Source organism: Medicago truncatula, chromosome 5 (assembly GCF_003473485.1).
Source record: "Medicago truncatula cultivar Jemalong A17 chromosome 5, MtrunA17r5.0-ANR, whole genome shotgun sequence".
In the NCBI taxonomy this organism is placed as follows: Eukaryota; Viridiplantae; Streptophyta; class Magnoliopsida; order Fabales; family Fabaceae; genus Medicago; species Medicago truncatula.
The window spans coordinates 40763863-40784039 of NC_053046.1; the positions used below are offsets into that span (position 1 = coordinate 40763863).

Consider the following 20177-nt stretch of genomic DNA (forward strand, 5'->3'; position numbering starts at 1 on the left):
ACAACATTTGGTAATGTGAATATGCTACTTGGTAGATATTTGAGATTCTTGCTATATGGCATCTCTATTGAAACAAGTCCAATAAGATTATCAATGGAATTTGGCAGCTTCTTAATAGGGGTATTTTTCATATAAATCTTCAATGGTTTATTCATCTTGTTCACTATATCTGGGAAGTGTTTATGTTTTACACACAAATTAAGGTCAAGGACTTCCAGAGATGGTAAAAACATTCTTTGCACAAAACTTTCAAGTTTGATGCTTCCCAAAGCACTTAAGATGACAAGATGTTTGAGAAATCCAATGGATTCATGAACTGTTGTTAGATTCTTACGATTCTCAAGTCGCAATTTGATAGAGCAGAGCCAATAACAAAGAAGAAATCAATAGAAACTAGAGAATAGTGGTGAATATTATTAAGTAGATGGAATAAAGAAAAGAGTTACAAGTTCCAGAGCAAAGCTCCTCAGCAAAGTCTCTTGCTGCCGGCCCTAAAAGGCTACTAACAAATAATCTAATTGCTTACCTAGAACTCCCTCTACAGATTTACTTATATAGAATACTACCAAGGATATATTATCAAATAATATCTTTATTATATATTTCTAATATAAATATCTTTACTAATATTTATTTAGAGAATATCTTCTTACTCTCTATTGGGCTAAGGCCTATATCTAGTTTCCTATCACAATTCTCTCAAATTTTCAACTTTGCACAGATCAGGCATTGTTTTGGTGATAGATTTGATTATTTGAGAAATTCATTAACAAGCTCTTCAATATTAGATGTTGCGCTGAATTCATCAAGCTAGTATCTCTTCAAAATATTCTATTCTTCCCCCTTTGAAGCAGCAAGCTATATCTAGGAAAACACTCTGAGCATACGGCTGCAACACATCATAGCTTACTTTTAGCACATCTTGAATCCCTTTACGAGGAATCCTCTCATAATCTTTCAACGCATGCTCCCAAGCTTTTAAACTTTTTCTAGTAGCCAAATTGGAGCCTATTACTTTTAAAGCCAATGGAAGACCTTTTGCATAACCAACCGCACGAGAAGACGTGGCTTCATATCCTGTTTCAGGATTGCTTTTTCCAAAGGCATTTCGACAAAACAACTCAAGAGAATGTTGATCACTAAGTTCAGTCATTTCATAAATACTTTGAACTACAAAAGAATGAGTACCTACAAGCAAACCTTTGTCCCTTGTAGTTATAATGACCGTACTACCTGGACCAAACCAATCACTTCCTCCTGCCAAATTTCCTATTTGTTCCATCTCATCAACATCATCAAGAACCAACAGAACCTTTTTCCTTCCAAGCTTGTATTTTATTTCATAGATTCCTTTACTTATCTTCCCAGCTCGGTTTCTGGCTGCTCAAACATCTCTGGTAAAAGTGTCTGGTGTAAATCTTCTGGGCCGTTGATTTTGTTTGATTTCTCTCTAACATTGGCAATAAAACTTGCAGCTTCAAATTGGTGCACAATTTTGTTATACAATGCTTTGGCAAGTTCTGTTTTTCCTATTCCACCGAGTCCGCATATACCCAACATACATATAGTGTCGTCATTAGGCTTCATGTCCAGAAGTGATTTGACCTCTTCTATGTGTTGATCAAGTCCAACGGGATTCTCACCAACAAGTGAAGGTTTAGGGGGCTATCTTAGCATGAACCTTTTCAACAATCTCTCTAATATGATCGATTTCGAACCTGTAGAAATTCAACACACTGTTTCTTAATCTTGTGCACATTTTTTATGAAAAATAAAAGAAAAAATACAAGTACTGCAAAAAATGCAATTTTTTTATGTATTTTTGACGTTCTTTTAGGTGTAAGAATTGCACTGATATATCTATTTATAACTTGGGATGAATAATCATGTTAAACAATTATAGATTTATTTCACCTAAAATATAGGTTCAAACAAAGTACATACATAAGAACAAAGTTGTAGTTACATACCAATTGTGGATATGGTGACCTTTCAAGTCTGCAGCTTCAGACAATGCTGCTTTACATGCTTTTATATTTTCTGAATCTTTTCCGAACCTATTCTCATGAGCAACCATGGCTTCCCCATAACTATTTCTTTCGTTTCGTACATCCGATAGATCAGCACAGTAAAAAATTGGGAAAGTAGTTTGTTTATTGTTTCTTTTCATGCATTTGATGATCTTCACTAGTTCACCAAGGCACCACCTCGAAGATGCATAATTCTCCGAAAAAACAATAACTGAGATCTTAGATTCTTCAATGGCTTTTAAAAGTGCAGGTGATATATCTTCCCCTATTCTCAGATTCTTATCATCAAAGAATGGATTGATTCCCCTCTTCCGCAATGCATCGCGAAGATAACCGATAAAATTGTGCCGCGTATCTTCCCCTCTGAAACTAAGGAAAACATCATAGGTAAAACCACGTGATTGGTCTCCATATTTTCCATAGACATGGTGAACAGAAAAGAACAAAACGGAAGACACTTGAGAGAGGGAGGGAGAGATGAGAATTTTTATTTAGTAACAGAACAGTCTCGACGAATCAAGCAGCTGGGTACCATGAAATATGAACTATATATGAAGTTTCTTGGAACATTTATATGATATCTTGTACAAAAAACGAAAATCTGAACTAGAAGATTGTGCTTCTTAAACATGCTTATATAGTTATATATGGTGTGCGTAAAACGTGAGTTTTTTTTTTTGTTTGTTTAAAACTTTCAAAAGGTACGCTTATTGAGTTATTTATTGATGTACTATTTCAGCTAATTTAAAACTTAAATTAGTAGACTGCCACAATATTAAAATTTGCATCAATATTCTATTCATTCTCATTATCAGTCAGTTCAGATCTGTTATGTTCAAATTTTCAACTACAGACGCACGTCAATAGTATATTTGCATATGATATGAGTGCAAGAAAAAAAAAAAAAAAAAAAAAAGTCTTTATATTTACACTTTTTTTTGTTTCACACATAGAACATGTTTTGTTTTAGTCCTTCTCTCTGCCTCCAATGCAAAAGCACATGTTATCATTGCTGGCTGGCACAAGAGATGAGAATGTCACACCATTTTTTTCTCAGGTCAACACTTGCCATATAAGCATTTATGGTAAATGCTGCGAAAACCAATATTTTGAAAGGGAAAGAAAAACTAGAGATCAGAAATGCTTATACTGAGACTTCAGAAGTTCATCAAAAACAAAATACCAAAATGTTTGATTCACGTAAAACTAAAACAAACCACAAATGCAAAAGGAAATTAGCAGAAAAGAAGTAAAACACGCCGCAGTTGTTTCCTTTTCTATTGATCAGGAACTTGGTTTGTCCTTCAAGTACTTTCAGTTTCGGTATCACTATCAGTATCCGTATCACTATCTGTGTCTGTGTCTTCACTTTCACTGTCACTTTCTTCCAAATATTTCAGGTAATAGATACATATCAATGCAGCCGCAGCCATAATCATCTGCATATGCATACAATGGAGCATTCGCCTTCGCTCTTCTTCATTGCCATCATTTCCACCACGTTTTTTATTCGAACTAAACACGCTATTTGTCATACTTGAAAGCCTGCAATGTTTCGCATACGACAGTTCTTGAATATATTTTATCCACACAGATACAAGAACCAATAATCACAAACACTACTACTACTTGGCTTGCTGCATAAATTGGAGGAATAATATGATGAGAAATTCTAATATGGACCACCTTAACAAGTGGTCCACCGTGGACTAGTATTACAAAATGTTTAAAAATTAAAACTACAAAACAACAAAAGAGGTTGTCTCTTGATAATGGTTCTTATTTTTACGATTGAAATAATGACTTAATTGATACTGATTTGATTAAAACAATGGAAAATAAATAGATAGCCGGTATTAAACCGACATCGTTTAAGTCACCGTCTTAGCCGTAAATATGAGAAATGATGAATTTTAACTTTTAATTTTTGAATAGTATCATCAACCGCTATGAAATTTCTATAATTTTTTAGTGGTTCACGGTGGACCACCGAAGAACTCACTGTTATATACCAACTTGTATTCACATTTTTTGTACACAAGTCACAGAAAAACTAACTGAAATCATCATATTAAAATTGACATATTATTAGACAAATTTGTACAATAACAGGAAAACTAACTGAAAGCATTATATTATAATTTTATTGAAGAAAAAAGAAAACAGAAATTATAGTATATGTGCAATGCATCAATAATGATAAGTTCTTTTTTTTTTTTTTTTGAGGGATCAATAATGATAAGTTCATCTTGCATTCATGTAAATTATTCTACAACATGGTGAAAAATGATGGAATAATGAATTGATAAATAATTAGAGCATGTTAAAAGTAGTGTAATCGGAGTAGTATTACCGTGGACGTGGGAAAACCAGCGACGGAGGAAAGCGCGCGATTAAGGATTGGAGTGAGCAGTTATGTTGTGGTGAAGTGGTGTGTAGAGTCATTTATAGCATATGTAATCAAACTCTTTTTTTTTTTTTTTTTTTGAGTATAAAACAAAATAGTGTTGTTTGACTAAAGATTTAGCGTTTTTGTTATTTTGTTATTTTAAAGATATAATTTGTCAATTAAACTCTTTCTTAGTTATTCTTATCTTTTTCGATAAAACCAATTAATCTTATGTATTTGGAAAACTAAAGTTTGAATTTTTCTAAATAAAGTTTGTTTCTTTTTAAACAAAGTTTGTTTTTTGTTATCTTCAACATTCAAATTTATCTATACTATATGTTAAGAGAATAGGGGATTTCGGACCGTATTTTTTGTTATTCTAATTATATTTTTAAACAATCTTTTTCTATAATAATGTTATATTGATGGTGTTATTAAAAAAGATGAGAATTTTTGTTATGTTATTGTTGTCATTGAAAAAAAAATATGGTTTGTTGAGTTTGTTACATTTGAAAGTCACAAATATCTATACTTATAATTTTAGTTTATATCAAAAATTTATATAAAAAATCGTTTGTAATTTACACGCAAAATTTATATAAAATATAGTTGATAATCTACACAAGTTAGCGCAATAAAAATAGCAGAAAGACGGACACATGAGTGTCTGTCTTTCCGCTAGTGTCACATGCTTCCTCCGTTCCTTTTTAAGTGTCTTTTTAGAAAATTAACACCAAAATAGCGACGTGTATTTTTGCACATTTTCTTCCTATTATACCCTCATTTTAATCCATCAATAAATTACTTTTTTTTGCACGCTCTCTCTCTCATAACAAACATTTGTTAATTTTCTAAATATTGTGCATATCTTTTTAGTTATTTTAAGTCAATATAAAAATTATATTGATGAAAAAATTTCTTCTTCATTGTCATCTTGTTATTGTTCTTGTATTTTACCAAATAAGTCTTCAACTATTGCTCCCTCTTCACCTTTCATCAGCAGTTTCAATGAGTCTTCCACTTTTTCTTCCTTTTGAACATTAATGGAGTCTTTTATTTTTCTTCTCTCAAATATGTTATTTTACTTTGCACTTGAAATTTTTGTTTAAAAAAAACAAACTTTATTCTAAATAGATAGCATTAATTAGTTTTATTGAATAAAAGATAAGAACAATTGACAAAGGATGTAATCGACAAATCGTATCCTTAAAATACCAAAAAAACGGTTAAATAATGAAAAATTCACCCTCTAAAGAAGTAGTTATCAAGCTTAGTGATCATATATATGTCCATATCTAGAAATTCAAAGATGTCATTTTTGTCTATGAAGTCGGATAAGTGCCGTGGACTTCATGGCTTTTATTCAAGCTTCTATCACCCTTTTTGGTCTTTGTGTGGTTAGGAAACTCATCGGATTTATTGTTCCTAGTTAGATTCGGGCACGCTCCTTTAGGACCAGCCTAAACTAGGACTTTAGGCCTTTAAATTTTTGAGTATACAGCAACCAAATGAATTGAGTAATAAAAAACTTTAATTGAGAAGATAATCCCATGAGATTGGTCTAAAGAAATGGGGAGCTTCAGCCACCATGAAATGCAAGTATTCCTTAGGAAGATTCATGTAGAGCAACCAATCACCATTCCTTTTAGGACTAGGCATTGGCATAACGTAGCCCGCATCACCACCACAAGGAATATGATAAGATCCAACCACGGGCTTCCCCCATCCGAAATCTACCTTCGACTCTGAAAACCTTTGCCCAGAAGACACCACAAATGTCGGTCCATCTGCTCCACCAGTTACTCCGCAATAAATCCTTGCCAATCCCGGAACCGGTCGATGCTCTTCCACCCAATCAATTAGTCCCAAGAAATGTTCTTCCGTGTCCGCAACCTCCACAAACTCATGAACTTGCTCTGTCACCCAACATAACGACTTTTCAACAAGTTCTTCTATTAATCTACAACTATAGGGAGTTGAAAGCACATTCCCAAAATACGAACTCATAAACTCTTCTTTGTTTTTGTCACCGTTGCTTAATCTCTTTCTTCCGTCAACCACAATCCCCATTTTTGCAACAACATTTTCACTATTGGTTGAAGCGGCTGATGCAACCATTTTCCACAAGAAAGCAGAAAACGATTCAAGTTTTGAGCGCTTAACGCTTCCACTATTATTTGTGTTGGCTAGTAACTGCATGGTGTTGAGTTCTTCGCTTGTTACGTAGTACATGCGACTTATTAGTGGGTTGGTTTTAATATCTAATTCGGGCTTGGATTCAGGTGGTGGAGGTAGATCCGAGATGGGGATGTACATGTCATAGAGTGAAGGATGGATGGAAGGTGGGTGTCTTGGGGTCAGAAGGGACCTTTGAAAACAAGGTTGTGTTGTTGGGATCAAAGACTTGTTATTGCTCGATCGGGCTATCTCGGCCCATGATACAAGAAACATGTTTGCAGAATAGGCGTCGGCTATTCGATGGTCAAAATTGCACGCCACTACTAACCCACCACATTTCATCCAAGTTGCCTGCACAGTTACAAGATGATAATAATTCTTTCACTATTCTAATAATCCCTTGAGATCAAAATGTTTTTGTAAATATGAACAAATATTAAAAACTTTCACCTGAACAGCAAGTACACCATATTTCTTCTTTGGAACAAGCTTCCCTTCAATGGTTTCCTCTGGCTTATACAAATCGAGAGATTGCAACTCAACATCAGCAACAGCTTCAACAAAATCCACACCACGGTTATTGCAAAGTAGCTCAGGTTCACCCATGGAGTTAGTAACCATTTCACCAGCAAATACGTAGTAAGAAACAAGAGCTTCAGCTAAGGAATTTTTCAAGCACCCCACAATAGTGTTATTGGTGGTGCCAATAGTAATCATAGGATTTTTGTAGCAAAAGAACACACCAATACTAACAGGGGGAAGTAGTAAATCAAGATTTGATAGTGCTAGCCTATGTTCTTGCATTGCTTTGGTAGCTGCAACTACCTCCTCGTTAGTAATATTGACACTGAATTCTACTTTTCCAATATTCATTTTAGTGATTAGATGTGAGAATAATCAAAATGGAAAACGTATCACCACTAGTTGATTTTGCCTTACTTGGTGAAAAATTTAGAAGGGTAGCATCCATGTATTTATTCGCTATGTGATATTTTTGGTAGGTGGTATTCTTTATTTTATCATTATTATTCAGATTCAAAGTCAATCTTTTTTTTTTTTTTTGTGTGATTGTAGATTAATCAAAGTCAATCTTGTGAAAATGATTTATTTTATATATGGGATATTTTTTGGGAGCTTGTAGGATACTTAAATAAGTTGAATTGTCTTGGTAACCAAAATTGGAACACAAGAGATACTACAACTTAATACAGCAGCTTAAGTGAAGCCATCCTAATCCTCTTGTTTTGTCCTGCACTTCGTCTATGCAATAGCCGGCAAAATGTGATCACTGCAACAATTATAATGACTAATGAGAGATTTTTTTTTTTTTTTAACCCATATCAATATTGATATGAAATTATGATAAGATACATCAGTTATTGTTGGTTTAACTTTGTTTTATATATTGAATTGGAAGAAGTAACTTGGTGAGGCTTACGTTACCCTCTCTTGTTTAGAGGGTAATTTATCCTCTCATAATATCAACCAATCAAAATGTAATATACATAAGTAACATTAAATGTCAAATAAATGAGTAGATTTTTTCTAAAAATAAATGAGTTAATCTTAATTATTATTTTTTTGAAGGAGAGTTAATCTTAATGATAAGGTAACTTTTAACACTTTTAATTTTTATTTAATTTTTTTTTTAAACAAAAAATGATTTAATTTTTTTTTATATTAAGGTGTTCAATCTTAATTAATTTACATTACAAGACTTATAACAAATAAAAATTTTACATCAAATTTCTTTCATCTGGATGTCCTTAAATTCATCATTTACATTCATAAATTTTCTTTCATTCCAGAACTCCGAACGTGAGAACAAAAACATCTCCTTCTTTCAAATTTCTTCTTCTTTATTCTTCCATATTGATCAATTTTTGTTTCTTTTTCATTCTTCTTCACGTTTTGATTGTTCAATTTTGTCGTTCCAAATTGCCGCAATTTCCAATTATCGTGAGAATTGTCGTTGTTTCTAGAACCGCGTCAGGTATCGTGACTTATTTTTTTTATTTAAGGAGTCAACCTACTAAAATATGTTAACACGCATAGACTTGTCTCACTATCAGCAAAAGCCTTTTAAGTCCAAATAAAAGAACAAAAGCCTCATCACATAACCATTTCAGCAGCAACCAAAAAAATGCTAGCAAACTCCCACAACATCACAGCGGCAACACCTGCTAGCAGCCCTCAAAGTACAACGGATGATTTACTCAATTGTTATAATTAACTACCTCACAACCAAGAAAAATCAAGTCATCATACCTGACGTTGTACTGGAAATAACGGTAATTCTCACGATATTTGAAATCATGACGATCTCACGAAAATTGAAAAATGCGGCAGTTGGGAACGACAAAATTGAACAATCAAAATGGGAGGAATAAATTTTATGAATATAACTAATAAATTTAAGGACATTTAGATGAAAGAAATTTGATGTGAAATTTTAATTGTTCTAAGTCAGTCATGTAGTGTAAATTAATTAAGATTGAAAACCTAAATATAATTAAGGCAATATTACATTATGGGTCCTTTATCTTATTTATCTGTAACACTTTAGTCCTTTGTCTTTATTTTTTCCCGTTTAGGTCTTTTATCTCTCTTAAAAGCACATATACATATTTTTTCGCATTTTTTTATTAAAAAAAACATAATTTTGTTTTTAAAAATATATTTTTATTAAAACTGAAAAAAAAAATCCAAAAATATGATGAAAATGTTCATCATCTTCATCTTCTTCCTTTGAATCTTCATCATCTTCCTTAAATAAAAAAAAAGAATTGGCAAAATTACACTTTTAGTCCCTTAACTTAATTTCAGGTAACAGTTTGGTCCTTTATCTTTTTTTCATTTCAATTTGGTCCTTTTTGTCCATTTTCATATGGTCCTTCAGTCTTCAAATCTATGATCCTCGTCTATGTTTGCATAAGAATATTAGATTTGAAGCTTGAAAATGTATATGAAAATGGACAAAAAGGATCAAATTGAAATGAAAAAAAAGATAAAGGACCAAACTGTTACCTGAAATTAAATTAAAGGACTAAAAGTATAATTTTGCCAAAAAAATTGTACTAAAATATATCTCCAAATATCGTGAATTAATGTTATATTCACCTCAAATCTTATTTTAAACACAAAAATCAAAATCTTAATTTCACAAATGTTGCAAGGCGGATGGTGGAGACTTAGTCACCGGCGGGGTTAGGCTTTACGAAAGTTAATATTTTTCTGAAAACAACAAAATTGATATGCAAAGCTGCTATCAATTTTGGGGTTATTTTTATGTCGGGCTTGAATATTGAGTTAGAAAATAATAATAATAATAATAATAATAATAATAATAATAATAATATACAGCTTTCACAATTTATATAACTATTTTTTTTGTGATGAAACTAAATCTCTTTTTCTATAGGGGTTTGATTTTTGTGTTTAAAAGAAAATTTGAGGTGAATATAACATTAATTCATGATATTTGGAGATATATTTGTGTATAAATTTTTTTGATTCAATGAAGATGATGAAGATTCAAAGGAAGAAGATGAAGATGATGAACATCTTCATCATATTTCTGGATTTGTTTCATTTTTAATAAAAAGATATTTTAAAAAATAAAATTATGTATTTTTTTTAATAAAAAAAAAAAATGAGAAAAAGGATGTATATGTGCTTTTATAAGAGATAAAAGACCTAAGTGAAAAAAAATAAAGATAAAGGACCCAAGTGTAACAAATAAATAAAATAAAGGATCTCTAATGTAATCATGTCTATAATTAAATAAAAATTAAAAGTATTAAAAGTTACCTTATGATTATAATTGATTCTTTTTTTAGAAAAAAATTGACTCATTTATGACATTTAATGTTGCCAATGTATATTACATTTTGATTGGTTGATATCATGAGAGGGTAAAATACCCTCTAAATAAGAGAGGGTAATCTAGAAAAAACCAGTATCTTCCAAATAATAAAGTTATCAAAATCGTTGTATAAAAATTGAGAAATGTTCTCTCTTGTGAACCGTCATTTAAAATCTTAATTTCTTCTCCTTCATCCACTAAAGAGAGGTGGTTTAAAATAAATTTTTTAACCCCAAATCACCCTTCTATAAGCCTGTTTAAAATTGTGGTGGATCTCCCTCCCACCGCATGTCTACAAGAAGCAACAATTTTGAGCTTCTTAAAATTCACGTTTAATATGCTTAGGACGCGATAATATGTTGCTAAACTCCAATCCAAACAAATACTAAATCGTTTTTCTCTTTCAATTTTATTTAAATAAGTGATTTTCAAATCAATTTAGGTTTTTCTTTCGTGATTTCGTCTTCTTGATGAGACATTATTTTGTTTGTCATCTTTGTGTAGTGTTGTTTGTCTTTCCCATCTTTTTCAAGTGTTTGTTCAGTTCATATTGTCAAATTAGCTTCGATCAAGTGCAGATCTAACCATGATTTTGACGTCGTCAACGTTGCGGATCTGAATGCATGAGTATTCCAGAGACTTTAATATATTCATATATGTAGGCTTATGTATTTTGTCGTTTTATGTTATTAACATGGATGTTATGAGTTTGTTCGCAGATTCAACCTTTTTATTTTTAATAAATTTGTATTGTATTGAGGTACTCTATCAATTTAAATGAATATCGTTTATTTTAAAATAAAAATAAATAAATGTTCGCCCGTCATCAAAGTCACCTGAATAATTTGTATCACCTCTTCTAAAATAAATGAATAATACTCACCGAAGTCATTGTGTAGGGTCACACTACAATACGTTGTCAAGTAGCCATGTGAACATTTATGGTAAATGCTGCATGTGGTAGAGATAAATCCAATATTTTGAAATTGAGAAATGATATTTGAACAACTTTTGACAGTTTTTGTGATAATTTTCTCTCACATACTCACATTATGTTGTTACTTTCTCTCTCTATTGCTTTGGTTTGTGTGTCAATCTCTCATTTTCTTTGTAAAACTTTGGTTGTCACAAAGGTTGTCATATAAATAGATGTTCAAATAACACAACTCTTTGAAATTATGTGTACGTAAATCATATGGGGTGTACATTTATAATGACCCTTTGAAAAACCCTATATGCTTGTCTTGACTTTAAAAATAAATGAATAATACTCACCGAAGTCATTGTGTAGGGTCACACTACAATACATTGTCAAGTAGCCATGTGAACATTTATGGTAAATGCTGCATGTGGTAGAGATAAATCCAATATTTTGAAATTGAGAAATGATATTTGAACAACTTTTGATAGTTTTTGTGATAATTTTCTCTCACATACTCACATTATGTTGTTACTTTCTCTCTCTATTGCTTTGGTTTGTGTGTCAATCTCTCATTTTCTTTGTAAAACTTTGGTTGTCACAAAGGTTGTCATATAAATAGATGTTCAAATAACACAACTCTTTGAAATTATGTGTATGTAAATCATATGGGGTGTACATTTATAATGACCCTTTGAAAAACCCTATATGCTTGTCTTGACTTTAAAAATAAAAAAGAGAGAAAATATATTTGTACTATTATTTTGAAACAATTCTATTTTTCTCATATTTTCATTTTATTTGACCATTTTTTTAATTTTTTCTGTATTATTTTGGTTCAATAAAAAGAGGAAATAGTATTTCAAAATGATCATACAAATATTATTTTAAAAAAATAAATAACTACCCTTTCAAATTGGCGGTCAAAACAAGTTTTGAAAAATATTGTAAAAAAAACTTGAAAAAACCTAGATGCTTGTTTCGACTTAAAAACCAACACCTAGAGGCACATTTTTTTCAATATTTATACTCTAAGGAGTAGTACATTAAAACATTAATTGATGATATTTTCAATGCATTTTGTTAATATATTTCATTTTTATATCTTCAAAAAATATATATACTATACTATTGATGTGTTTTAGCCTTGTAACAAAAAAAAAATATACATGTGAAACTATACGTAATGTTAATATTAATATTTGTTAGATTGTGAAAATATCAACTTGCTCATGATAGCTTCGTGGTAAACCCGAAAGCATTTGGGTTGTATGTGCATGTTCAATTCCCACCAGGTCCATATCAAATTTTTTTCGCATGGCGGTAATCATTAAATAATAAAAAAGTCAGCAAATCAGGGAGTGACACGCGGCGCATTTTGGCAGTAAAAAAAAAAAACAGAAAGAGGGTCATTTATGTATATATATCTCATTGGGGGTCATATCTGAAAAAAAAAATCAGAACAGGGTCGCAAAAAAAAAAAATCGAGTAATGGTTTGTATGGGATCAACTTAATGTGTCCAAAAGAGGTTCGGGAATATGATCCTCCATTTAATTATTTCAAAAAGATATATAACTCCTCTCTCTTTCATACTTTTTCCATTTATGTGTGTGCCTAAATGACATATATTTATGTTTGTGATCAAACAAGTGTTTCTCAATGTCTCAAATGGTTTGGCCTTTGATTATCTTTTGGAGCATTGTACTTGGTGCGAGAAACAATGATGATAAGTTTTTGAATTTTGAGGTGTCGGTTCGGGGAGAAGTTTCAACCTGTTGGATGGTGACAGTTGATTTTGATATTGTAAATTCCAAGAGTCCAACATAATATATTGTAAAAATATATTATTATTGTAAATTGACAAAATGAGAATTTGAATTTTGAGGAAATCAAATTGAAAGAACAATATAATGAAAATAATAATAATATAATGATAAAATAAATATACGAGTCCAACATGTTTTTAAGAGAAAATTACCAATCTTTAAAAAAAGAAGTTGAAATTGCTAATATAATTTGAAATGAAAACAATAATAATAAAATATATAGATTTGGTTTGAGTCTCGAATGATCAATTTTAAATGAAGTGAAATCGATACCCAATATCAAATTGAATTGATTTGGTTTAGTTTTGATCCAAACACGAAAAGAAAAAAACAAAATCAATTTAATCGATCAATTTGGATTGGAATGTCAGACTCATCGAATCGTTGATTTGATTTTTTTTTTTTTGTTGGTCAAATACCATAGTGCTAGAAATCCACGTAGACAAGTGTGGTGTCTTGAAATTCATTTTGTGTTATTAAAGTTTTTGTGGTTTTTGTGAAATTGTGATATCCAAATGAGATGTTACAATATGATTTTAATTTCCCCCTCATAGTTGGAAATTCAAAATATTTTGAGTAGTAACGTAAAATAAAACATTTCTTGAATGCTCTATTCTTTCTCGATTTTGAAACGAACTGAAACAGAAGAAAGAAAATCACATTGCAAAATCATCGTGATATGTTGTGGCTTGTGAAACGTGGATTAGGTTTTCTGTTACGATTCTTCTTCCGTTCCGTTAAAGCAGCTATGCAGTGCTTCTTCGGAATCAGAGACGATAATCGCCACCCTCCTCCACCTCTTTTCATTTCAAATCCTCCTCGCTCCACCGCCGTAACTCTCTCCCTAAAGATTTCCCAAGATTTTTCTTTCATCATTTTGTTCATTCAATTTCGAATTTCTCATTTTCAGCTGATTTTGATATTGTAAATTGCAAGAAATTGTAGAAATTATGCATGAATTTTTAAATTTTCAAAATTATCGAATATTAGGTTTATAATGAAAATTATTATTAATTAAAAATGTTGATGTTGTAAAGCAGGATGTGTTGATTTCGTGGAATCGTTTGTCATCTATAGTATCAAAAGGTATTTTTCTGTTAATCTCTTATTTTCAGCTTTTTGTTTTTGTTTTGATTTTTTTAGTGGTTATTTAGTGATTTGTGTTTTGGTTTTTCAGAAGAGAAAGAAGGTTTAGCTCGGAATGCTGATGTGGGGACTCAGGATTATGATCAGGGACTTAGAGATGAGGTATTTGTTCATACTGAGTTTTTCCTGTAGTGAATTTAGTCCTGTTTGGATATGCTTATACCACATAAGCTATTTCTATAGAAAAAGATAAAATAAAGTAAATTGTTTTCGCATAAGTTGTAAGCTGTTTTCATAAGATATCTTGTTGAACTTATGAAAATAAGCTGAAAACAACTTAATAACATTATCTTCAGCTGTTTTCATAAGTTGTCCCAAACAATCTAACAAAACTTATGTCGGTAGATAAGCTCAAATAAGTCAATCCAAACAAGCCCTTTGTCTACTAGGGTTTTGAATTGCAGTTGCGGTAATAGTTGCATTGCAGTTGCATTTGTCTACTAGGGTTTTAAATAGCAGTCTACTAGTGAATTTGTCTGCTTAGGTTTTAAATAAAAATTGCAGTAATAGTGAATTTATTACAATCCTTGATATGTGATTGATGTGACTTCAATTGTAGTTGCATTGCAGTCTAAGCAACATCAAAAACTATTTTGCCGCAGCTCATATTGTATCGTGAATCTTTATTTAAAACCCTGGTATCAACATGCGTAAATGAATATGCAAACTGATATGTAAATTTTATGAGAAATGATATTTGTACAACCACTTTGTGACAACTTTTTGACAACTTTCTCTCTCATACTCACGTTATTCTCTTATTCTCTCTCTCTTCCTTTTTCTCTCTCCATTGTTTTTGACCAATGAAAAGAGAGAAAAAAGAAGTTGTCACAAAAGTTGTATCAAATGGTTGTTCAAATATCATTACTCAAATTTTATTATAGTCTGCATTTGTTCATGGACAGGGGTGAATTTTGGTATATATTATCATGTGAGTTTTGGTATATATCCTTTCTAAGCGCTGCATTTCTGAGAGCAATTCAAAGTTATTTTATAAACCTTACGAGATTCAAATGAAAACAATCGAATAATGATTAATCTAGGACCCTCACTTAGCTTTCTTTTCTTCAATTATGAAATGTCATAAGTCATTACTACTGTGTCATGTTGTTTAGGAAAAGCTATCCTCAACTTATATATGCTGTTTTGTTTGCATTGCCTAAAGTTGTATCTATGCAACTCAGTATTGTTTTTTAAGTACTTCTAAGTCACTCATTTTGCAGGTCAAGTTTCTTAAAGCTTGTGGTACAATAGCAGGAACACCTGCTGAAATACGCAAAACATCGGCGAAACTGAAAGTGTCACCTGTTTGCGATAGTGATTCTGACCCTTTAAGGTTTCATTCCTGGCTTCCCAATACATCTGTTGAGAAACTTCAGCTGAATGTCCCGCTAGTTGACCCACCAACTCCCATTAAAATTTGCCAAGAATTGGGAGATAGCACGGATTCTTTTGAGCACACACCTAGCAGGTGCCCTTCAAATAGTCCCCCTGTCTCTTTCTGTTTTGGTATTTTTGAAATGGATATGCTGTATTGTATTTTGACTGAATGGTGGAGATGTATTTTGGTGGTTTTTTTTTTTACTGGATGTATTTCGTTGGCTAAAACTTGTCTATTTTTTATATTACATAGAAGTTATAGAACTAGAACCTGAGATCTTAATTTCTTTTGCAGCTTTGTCTTCAAGGCACAAGGAACTCAACATGACTCTCCTGACTATGTGGAAGGGAGTTGGACAAGGAGTATTCATACTGCATATAAGACTAGAAAGAATGAAGCTTCAGTTACACCTTGGCCAGCCGCAGACACTCAGAAGCAGAACAAATCCGTACGTTTTAAATGTGAATGTGACTTGGTATCTTATCAAAGCCCGCCAGATGATTGGCATATGAAGAAAAACAAGTCACCAGATAGCCAAAGTGCATGTAAACAATCACCTTATCCTACCCCATTGAAGTTGTTTGATGATATGCAAACACCTGGGACTGTGTACCCTACATCATTAGAAGATTTATATGATGGTAAGCATCGTGTACGGTCCCAGTTCATCTATCCAAATTGCAACCCAGGTCAGAATATCTTCCTTAGCAAGTTACTTGAAGAGCAGGTTTTTAACCCTGAGCAAGATTTAAGTGAGCTGGGTGATTCTATTGAGCGAGATCAAAATCAAACTCCTGCCCCTGAAAAAGGTCTGAAGAAAATCGAAAATGAAACTGAATCTAAGATCGAAGCAAGTTTGTCGTCTTGGTTAAAACCCGCATCAATCATTATGGAAGGTGAAAATGAGGAAATGGAGACTGCTGATTGCAAGATCCCGCAATCTGCTGACAGGCCTATTATTGGGGTAGTTTCTGCTCAGTTGAATGAAGATAAGAATTCTCATATTTCTCCTCCTAAGTGGCGCATTGGTAATGGCATACCCAACTCAACTAAGAAGTACAAGGAGGTATGCCTTGTAATCATTATTTCCTATTTGAAAGAGTATTTAAATCTAAATATTCTGCATCTGATTAGTGCTGATTGTTTCCAGGACCAGATGGTAAAGTGGCATGCTACACCATTCGAAGAGAGGTTGGATAAAGCACTGTCTGAGGAGAATTTTGTCTCTCAAAGGTATCCCTAAAACATCTGTTCATGCTATCCTCAAACATTAATGATTCATCTATGTTGCTTGAAATTTAACTCGAGTTTAGCACGCTGTGATGATTACAAATCAACAAAGAATGCTCATTTGCTTGACATGTCTGTGTGACAAATCTACTTGTTATTTCAATTTAATGAGGAATTTGCCGTTTCATTAGTTTGCACTTTGCACCGCTGAGTGTTATTGTTGGATATCTGTTAATAGTTGATTCTTAATATCTTAATGTATTTACAATGTCCATTTAATTTGTTGTTATCACCTTACAGGAAACTTGCTATTGCAAAACCAGTGGCATTTGAGGAGATTGAGGAGTGATACTCAACAGTCTCGGCAACAATCATCCACGATCAGTGGTGTTTTTGAAACATGTACATGTCCATTGATCCATCCCAACCAACTATCCCCTCTTATATTAGAAATCGTTCAAATTTAGGGACTACAATAAACTTATCATTCAATATGCTGATTGATTATAGAAATTTTGAGGTTTTAATTAGAACTATCAGGCTATTTGTGACAGTACAGTTCCATCCTCGTGGAAACAAATATTATGGAGAACCTTCATTTACTGGAAAAGTAATAGAAATGAAAGTTTTCAATGAACATGATAGGAAGCTTAATGCGGTGTCCTCGGCCCTTTTGCCTCTCTGTCAAAATATCTGTCGTTTGATTAATCTAACTGCTAATACAGTTTGATTAATTTAGTGGCAATCGTGAAGTTAATCAAACGACTGAGATTTTTCTCGTGGAGTTTTCTGCTGATCATACTTTGAATATCCTGAGATTTGATTGGGAATACTACCAACATTGAATTTTGATGAATGTTGCTTGTTAAATTAAAGCAATTAGAGTCGTACGGAAAACAATGATTAGAAAGGCTTGGAGCGGTCCTCTTTGATTGCTTGGTTCACTTTAGTTGATAAAGATAAAAAAGGCCATCGTCCCTTCATTTGTTATCCTTTCACTAGGCTTCGCATAATAAAAAATACTGAACCAAACTTTGCAACAAAAAATCTTCTTCTAAATTTGTATTCGAGATAAAGAATTGAGATTTTTTGTAAACAAATTTTCAAATGTAAAAGTATGTGCACTTTAGATGTACTGGATTTAAATCAAAGTAAAACTTCAGCCATCCTCTTAAGATCCACTCCAGACTAGTGGAGTAAGCTCTAGTCAACTTTATTTCTACAAAAAAAATTATTTTCGCAAGTGTCGTAACATAATTTTAAGATTTAAATTAGTCATTTATCTTTGATTCTCAACTTGATCATTTATGTCACAAAATGTTGGCTTTGAAGACCTTTTTTCTTTAGATTTGTTTACAAGATTTATTCCTTAATACAAAATAATTGAAAAACTTTAAATCCTAGTGGTCCCTATCCATACTCATTATCTTCATCAATATTTGGCATTCTTAAAATTTTAGATTTGGAAAGAACTGGGACGTTGATTCTTAACAAATAGTATTACATTAATAGATGGATATTGAGAAAATAAAAAACTAGACTCAAAAACGATATAGTGTTTGGCTTCGTCATGGTTTGTCAAAATCACGAGCAACCAACCATGATTCCTAAAAAGTTAGATTGAAAAAAAAAAAAAAATTGTGATGTTAATCCTTAGCAAATAACATTCCATGAAGAGTCCAAAGAAATAAAAATTAGACTCTAAAAGATGATATAAATTTTTGGTATTATAGTAGTTTGTCAAAATTATGAACCAAGCCGGTTTTAAAAGCACAAGGAGTTAATTCTGATTCTAACAAACTTATCTTCTCATAAGTCTCTCTTGATCTTGTCTTTGTTTCGTTATATGGTCCCTCTCTACCTTCTAGAACAAGATCCAACAACAAGGGTTAGAGTTGAGATAACATTTCCCTGTCTTTTCTTATCGTTCTTCACTCCCTATTTTGTCAATTTCTTAAAAATTTGAATGGTTTTAAATGAACGTTACGTATTTAGAACACTCTTCTAGCCAATTTCCCATCAATTAGTCCTAAACGATAATCAGCATTCATCAACCACCACCACCACGTCCCGTGTGAAGACCAAAAACCAAACATATTAATTGCTAACATAATGGGTTTATCCCACTAGTACTATTATTATTAAAAAGGCTTAAATGCAATTTTACCCCCCTATTTTGATTGAATTTGAATTTTATCCCCCCTATTTTAAAACTCGGAATTTTACCCCCTCTATTTTGATTGAATCGGGATTTTTCCCCCCTTATTTTAAAACTCGGAATTTTACCCCCTCTATTTTACGTTTTTCAGAATTTTACCCCCTACTTTAAAATAAAGAACCAAAAAATACTAGAAAAATAAAGAAACGATTATAAAATATTAATTTGGTAAAAAAATATAAGGAAAACAAGAAGACAAAAAAAAAAAAAAAACCTAAAAAATAGAAAAACAATGAAATTACAAGAAAAAATTCAATTAAGAATACATGAAAAAACTAGTTTGCACCTCTAAATATTTGCTATTTTCATGTATTTTCATACTAATTTTTTATTTTATTTTTAGAGATCATAATAGTTTTATGCATTTTTTTCTAGTATTTTTTATTCATTTTTTTAGTATTTTTTTGGTTTTATTTTTATTTTTTCATTAAAAAATATTTAATACAAATAATTAATTATGTGGATAAAATAGGGGGAGGGGGCAAAATCCTGAAAAATATAAAATGGGAGGGTAAAATTCCAAGTTTTAAAATAGGGGAGGCAAAATCCAGAATCAATAAAAATAGAGGGGGTAAAATTCCGAGTTTTAAAATAGGGGGGGTAAAATTCAGATTCAATCAAAATATGAGGGGGGTTAAAATTGCATTTAAGCCTATTAAAAATAAATCCAGTCCTACTCTTTTTTTTGGTCAGGCAATCGTGTCTTACTCTATTTGATTAAGAAATAATTTTGTTTGTTACACTAATTTATTTAGTTTAATTATTGTTTAATATATTAAATAAAGAAAAGTACCTTTCAAAATAAAAAATAAAAATAAAGATAAGTAATACAAAATTAATCAAAACTTAACGGTATTTATTTGTCTACCAGATATTTTAACACTGTTATATTTTCAATATCGATTTCGTAGTCAAAATATTTGATTAAACTCAAAAGGATCTCTTACTATCTCATTAAAAAACTATGCAACAACTAATAGTAGGAAAACAAAAT

General features: G+C 31.6%; 3 protein-coding genes across 3 annotated transcripts; 1 reads left to right on the top strand and 2 right to left on the bottom strand.

The window, feature by feature from the left end:
• Nucleotides 1-805: 805 nt before the first annotated feature.
• Nucleotides 806-2077, bottom strand: LOC120580696 (TMV resistance protein N-like). The gene is made up of 2 exons (XM_039834764.1): nucleotides 1990-2077; nucleotides 806-1380 (listed from the first exon to the last, which is right to left on the bottom strand). The coding sequence occupies exons 1-2, from the start codon at nucleotides 2075-2077 to the stop codon at nucleotides 806-808; spliced, it is 663 nt and encodes a 220-aa protein (XP_039690698.1).
• A 3568-nt stretch (nucleotides 2078-5645) lies between these two features.
• LOC11431497 (coniferyl alcohol acyltransferase) lies at nucleotides 5646-7550 on the bottom strand. Its single transcript, XM_003617325.3, has 2 exons — nucleotides 7048-7550; nucleotides 5646-6948 (listed from the first exon to the last, which is right to left on the bottom strand). Exons 1-2 carry the CDS (start codon nucleotides 7468-7470, stop codon nucleotides 5950-5952), a joined length of 1422 nt encoding a protein of 473 aa, XP_003617373.1. The 5' UTR covers nucleotides 7471-7550; the 3' UTR covers nucleotides 5646-5949.
• Nucleotides 7551-13673: 6123 nt separating this feature from the next.
• On the top strand, nucleotides 13674-17602 carry LOC11437046 (protein JASON). Its single transcript, XM_024783609.2, has 7 exons — nucleotides 13674-14040; nucleotides 14246-14294; nucleotides 14386-14456; nucleotides 15578-15825; nucleotides 16030-16801; nucleotides 16886-16968; nucleotides 17266-17602. The coding sequence occupies exons 1-7, from the start codon at nucleotides 13888-13890 to the stop codon at nucleotides 17312-17314; spliced, it is 1425 nt and encodes a 474-aa protein (XP_024639377.1). The 5' UTR covers nucleotides 13674-13887; the 3' UTR covers nucleotides 17315-17602.
• Nucleotides 17603-20177: the final 2575 nt, after the last annotated feature.